Source organism: Anneissia japonica, unplaced genomic scaffold (assembly GCF_011630105.1).
Source record: "Anneissia japonica isolate Jap-2015-1 unplaced genomic scaffold, ASM1163010v1 scaffold3334_len1275209_cov185, whole genome shotgun sequence".
NCBI lineage: Eukaryota > Metazoa > Echinodermata > Crinoidea > Comatulida > Comatulidae > Anneissia > Anneissia japonica.
Window position 1 is genome coordinate 144,451 of NW_022738561.1, and position 5,833 is coordinate 150,283.

General features: G+C 31.1%; 1 protein-coding gene across 9 annotated transcripts in view; it reads left to right on the top strand.

Moving 5' to 3' along the window:
* Window positions 1-5,833, top strand: part of LOC117117650 (rho guanine nucleotide exchange factor 6-like) — a 74,683-nt gene that overhangs the window by 21,746 nt on the left and 47,104 nt on the right. For 8 of the 9 annotated variants that reach the window (XM_033262033.1, XM_033262028.1, XM_033262032.1 and 5 more), the window contains one exon: window positions 4,877-4,956. In XM_033262033.1, the coding sequence (XP_033117924.1) occupies window positions 4,877-4,956 (80 nt within the window). The remainder of the gene's footprint in view (window positions 1-4,876; window positions 4,957-5,833) is intronic. The other variant, XM_033262029.1, reaches the window with a different exon arrangement.

Here is a 5,833-nt window from a genome sequence, read left to right on the forward strand (position 1 = left end):
TATACATATATATATTTATATATATATATACATACATATATGCATTATAACATATATACATACTTATATATTATATATATACATATATATACAAACTTATATATATATACACATATATATACATATACATACTTATATATACGTAATATATATATATATACATACATATATATATACATATATACACATACATATATACTTATATAGGCCTATATATATACTTCGTATATATGCACTTATATTCTTATATACTTATATATAAGTATATATACACACACAAACATATATGTATATATATGTATGTATATATATATAAATATATATATGTATACATATATATAAATATATATATATACGTACATGTATATATATATATGTATATATATTTTATATATATATCTATACGTATATAATCTTCTTAAAGTCATGTATCATGCATAGGAACGTTGACGCCTGCAAGGCTCTGGTTTCATTATATCTTTATATTTTTTTTATATCTCTTTCTTTATTTCTTTTATATGACGTATACTTGCCAGTGGACCCTTCCCCAAAGCCCCACTTTTTGGATATTGATTGAATAGATGTCCACAAAATGACTCCGAAGATGGTGGATACCAGTGCTATATCTATTCTATTCTAATACTGTATGTACCAGGTTAAACAAAGAATTTGTCTCAATTTATTGATATGTTGGAAGAGGGAAAGAAAACGTAAAATTGTTGATGAACAAATCATTGTGTATATACTGTGATGTCATTGACTACATTTGCCAACACCTTCATCAACTAAATTAATTATCGCAGCACATGCGGACCCATTAGACACTTCAGTTTAAATGTCAATGTGTAATTAGTAGATCACTGATAAAGGCCAAACAATGCTGTAATGTGAAAGCTTATGCTATATAATGCTATAATGTTTTCTATTAATGTGAAATGGAGTACTGCAGTATGTAAATAATTTTTTTAGATGTACTAAAAAATACAGGTTTCAGGTTCAAAATCCTGTAAATACTTAATACTTAATAAAAAATAATACTGTATGATTTGTAATTTAATACACATTTCACATTTAATATCTCACATTTTTCACAATACAAAGAATCAAGGAACAGTACAAACGATTAGATAGCTTAGGCTACATTCAGACTTGAAGATAAGCCAGGCTTACATTACAATGCCATAGCCAGCTATTGGGACAGTTGGGACAGTCCCACACAATTTTCCTATTGTGTCTACAAAGAATGGGTCCACATTTAAAAAATGGGTCGAGATTTCTCATATTTTACGTAAAATGGATCAACTTTTAAGAAAATGGGTCCAGATATCTTTATATTTTACGTAAAGTGGGTCAATTTTTAAGAAAATTGGTCCAGATAATCCATATTTTTGCGTAAAATGGGACTTTGAATTTACACATAAAGTGGGTCAACTCTCATATGTGAGGTCTCACTACAAAATGAGTCTCATCGTTAGAAAATCAAAAAATGAGTTAATATTACATTTTGGTAGATCACATTATAAGCTTTAATTTGGTCTTTGAATGGCTTCCCTAGGATAAATAGATTTAGAGATGTTAGAGATTTAAACTTTAGGTGTATGAGAACCAGGTTTTGAGAAAATCGGCCTCATTTCGTGGTGAGACCTCACATATTGTCCCACACAGTTTAAAAATCCTGGTTACGGCATTGTCGGCTTACCTTTGCCCGCCGTTCAGACTAGCTTAATTAGCCAGACGCGAGAATTTGCATATATACCGTAACCAGGAAACGAGTTCCGAGACATTGCACGCAAAAAGCCCGGCTTAGGAAAGGACACTATGGCACACCAGGCCTGGTTACTATAGGAACACAGCCCGGCTTGAGAAAATCCACTTAGTTCAGACTGGCAGGTGGATAACCCTAAAACAAGATTAAGAAAAAAGACTAATAGGTCTCTTTATAATTATTGTAGCCCTATTGAAATCAGGAAGTATGTATTGATACATATTACATGGTTAGTATGTTTAATTGTATAATGTTGTGACGTTTTATGAAATAAAATATCTTTTACTATGATAAAAGATACAACTCATGCATTATAATAATAACTACAGTTCAGTGGCAGATCCAGGAATTCAAAATAGAGGTGGCCCAGTGAAGGACTTCCACACGAAGGGTCTGGACCACCGCAGCCCAATCATGGTTGGGGCTGACGTAAGACCATTTACAACTAGATGGCCGGAAATGGCACTCTCAAATTTATATTTGAATATAATTTTATTTTTTCTCTATATTTATTATATTTTGTATCAATTTATGGGGCCCAGCTCTCCCCCCCCCCCCCAATCCGCCACTTTAGGAGAGAAGTACTGTTTGTGTTGCATCCTCATACTTAAAACTAGTGGGTTGGCACTTACTGTTAGGAGGTTGTTTGAGTGACAACAGTGATGGGAAACTGTTTGGATTTACAATATAAAAGGCAAATCTTTTATTGTAGTAATTATTAACTTTGTGTAGACTAAAATAACTCATTTGTAGGATGTTTGTAAAGATACTTTTATGGGGCTACAGTACTTGAAAAAAAGATTGGCAGTTTTTTTGTATATAAATTATAATCTTGTGGGTTTCTGGAGAATTTAATTATTTGAAGTTAAAATTGATGTATTCAATGATTAAGGTTGTATTTATTAGGTTTCTGGCCAAGGCTAACGAAGCTGGACATTTCCCACAATAATATGGCATAGTTTAGGAAAAATACTTTTTTAAAAGATAATTGAAATTATTGCAAGTTACCTGATTGATTGCGATCATGTATCTTGATTCTGAAATTTGTAAATGAATTTGGTTACAAAAAGATGGTGGTTCCTGACATTTATTCCTAACATGTTTAGTAATTATTTGATTTTATAATAGATTATTTCATAGTTAAAATCTAAATTGGAAAGGTGATAAAATTGATTTTTTTTTTTGCGATTTTTTTGGTGTTAGTGTGATGTTCTGCCCTTTATTATTGTTTACCGAAAGGTCAACTGATTAATCTCAGATAAGAAATTATAATGCATACTCCAAGTATGGAAGTACATGCCATCGTGATTCACGACAATAATGGGAATCTTTCAATACCCTGAGTACTTTCTTATTGTTGTTTAAAGTTAATCATAATTATGAACATACCTGTGATCAGCATCAGTCCATATTCTCGCAGTGTTATGAGACTAGTATCTTAAAGTGAATAATAATCAATGCATTCTCTCCTAAACGCCTTTCGTCTTTCAACATTTCACATTTTCAAGCCAGCCTATGTGGTCTTTGGTGAACTGTGTATTGACCATCTGTGAAATTTTCTGTTCCTTTATGTTTCCTAGCCAATTTGATTTAGGTTTCCCGCTGGTTTTTTAACTTTAGAGTAATTTTTTAGATGCATTTTATATACTATAAAATATTTGCTGGGTAAAATATATCTCTGAAAAGCAACTGTTAATTCAACTGTTAGTCCCAAAAGAAAGCAGCTTAAATGTACATAATTTTTCACAATACAAAAACCAGTCACACATGTACAAGTTTAGGCCTATACTTTATGTATTATGTAGTACAGTAGTCCAGGGATCTCCTAGAGCAATCTGTGCTGGAGTTCCTTATGCATGTGGTCGTACCATGTCAGTCTTTTTCTTTTAATTGAGATGTTCCATTCCATTTCTTTTGCTTTCTCGTATAATTCATCATTTCTGATTTTATACTATTTAACTCCTAATATTTTCCTAATAAACTTTCATTGAAAAATGTCAATTCATTGATATTTATTAAACAGCATACAGTCTTGTAAAACTGTGTGTTCCTTGTTTGTTTCGGACTTAAGGCTGCATGTCCTCTCCCTTGAAATATATGTGATAGCATGCAAAGTTTTAGAAAGAAGCCGCTGCTCTTGTGTACAGTACAATGCTGCCTATGTGCACATTACAGAACACACATTGTACAGAAACAGGGATTGTCCCCTGGTAATGCATACTAAGCCTTCTACCTAATTCACCACTAAGAAATATTCTGCACTGTAACTTTTGCTCTTCCCCTGGATCAACCTAAATTTTCTAGTTGTTTACTTTAATTTTTTTTTGGTGAGATACTGATTAGATTTGAAAGTTGTAGAACTATGGATGACCATGAATCAATAGAGGAATGTTTGATATGAGTCATTGGAGAATAGAAGAAGAGGAAGAGCATAGATAGTAAATCAAAGAGATATCGCAAGATCGATGAAGAATTCTCAGCTGCAATATCAGCTGCTGTAGTTTGCTAAATGGCTGCAGTATTTTGCGGTATTATAGGTATCTACTGTATTGTCTACTATAGGCTGTGTAGACTAGGATAGGCTACATGTATTACATGTGACATGCCTTAATATGGTCATGATTACATCATATCATGGCCATATATAGGCACATCATGACTGTATATGGGCATACAATAGTTTTTTGTTCAAGGAAATTTGATAGTGTGGACAGAGCCTAATAAAATAAGCATGTTCATACATCATAGAAACCAGATGAAACTATTTGAACTTAAATTTTTGTTAATTTGAAATTTTTTAATTATTATAATTTTACTCCAGAATTTAAAACTTCAATATTAGTGTGCATCTATGATTTTTAATTTTTCCTATGTAAATATTATTTCCAGTTTTAAGCCCTGTCCATGACTATTAAATTTTATTTGACAAAAAACATGCGACACGCCTAAATATGGTCATGATGACATCACATCATTACCATATATAGGTACATCATGACTATATATGGGCATACATCAGTTTTTTGTTAAAAAAAGCTTGATATTTTGCACAGGGCTTTACATATAAGATGAATGGCATACAGTAACCTAAGATGTTTGATCATTTTGTAGGGTCACCTGTAACTACAAGGTCATCCATCAAAGGAACATCATCCTCAACAGACGAAGAAAAATCACAATATCATGCTCAGGTATTTAATCATTGTTCAAGAAATTTTGCTTTTCCGCATTTTTTGAGAAGTTTTTCCAGTCTTCTACATTCACCTTAACATAGCTGTTTTAACTCAAATCATGAATAATAGATCCAAACGATCGAAAGGATAATAAACAATACAAATTTAATAGCAATAACCCAAGATTTAATAAACATGTTTCTCCTACAGTATATTACAGTCATCTTCAGAAAGTAAACTAAAAGAACTAAAAACTTAACACGCCACATTAGCTTATAATGTAGGTTGATACCTTTTCTGTAAACTTCTGTACTTCAATAGATATTCATATATAGTTCAATAAAATAGTAAAATAACTTGCATTCTTAATATAAAAATGTTTTTTGAGATCTAAACATCACAAAAAATGAAGATTCAGGACACCAAGGGGACACTTTTTGGCTGCAAAGTGATGCAATAACCCAAGATTTAATAAACATGTTTCTCCTATATTACAGTCATCTTCAGAAAGTAAACTAAAACTTAACAAATACGCCACGTCAGCTTTTTATTAATATTTGTAACTATACAAATTTTTTTGAATTTAATTTGTAACTATACATATTTTATTGAATTGTCTAAATGTACAGTAATTATATTGGTCATACACGTAATCAATTTTCCAAAATTTTCAGAAAGATTAGAATAATAAATTCAAAGAAATTTCTTTGCAAACCAATCATAGGAATGTTTTTTTTTTTTTTTTTTTTTTTTTTTTTATTTTTTTTTCAGTTCTTGTGTACACGATAAAAGGTAATAAACTTTAACTAACAAGCAAAGTAAAAAAGAATGGTCTTGTGGCCATGGCTTTTTTTAGTTAAAAACCGTGAATGAAGTGAATATTTTTTTATGCCTG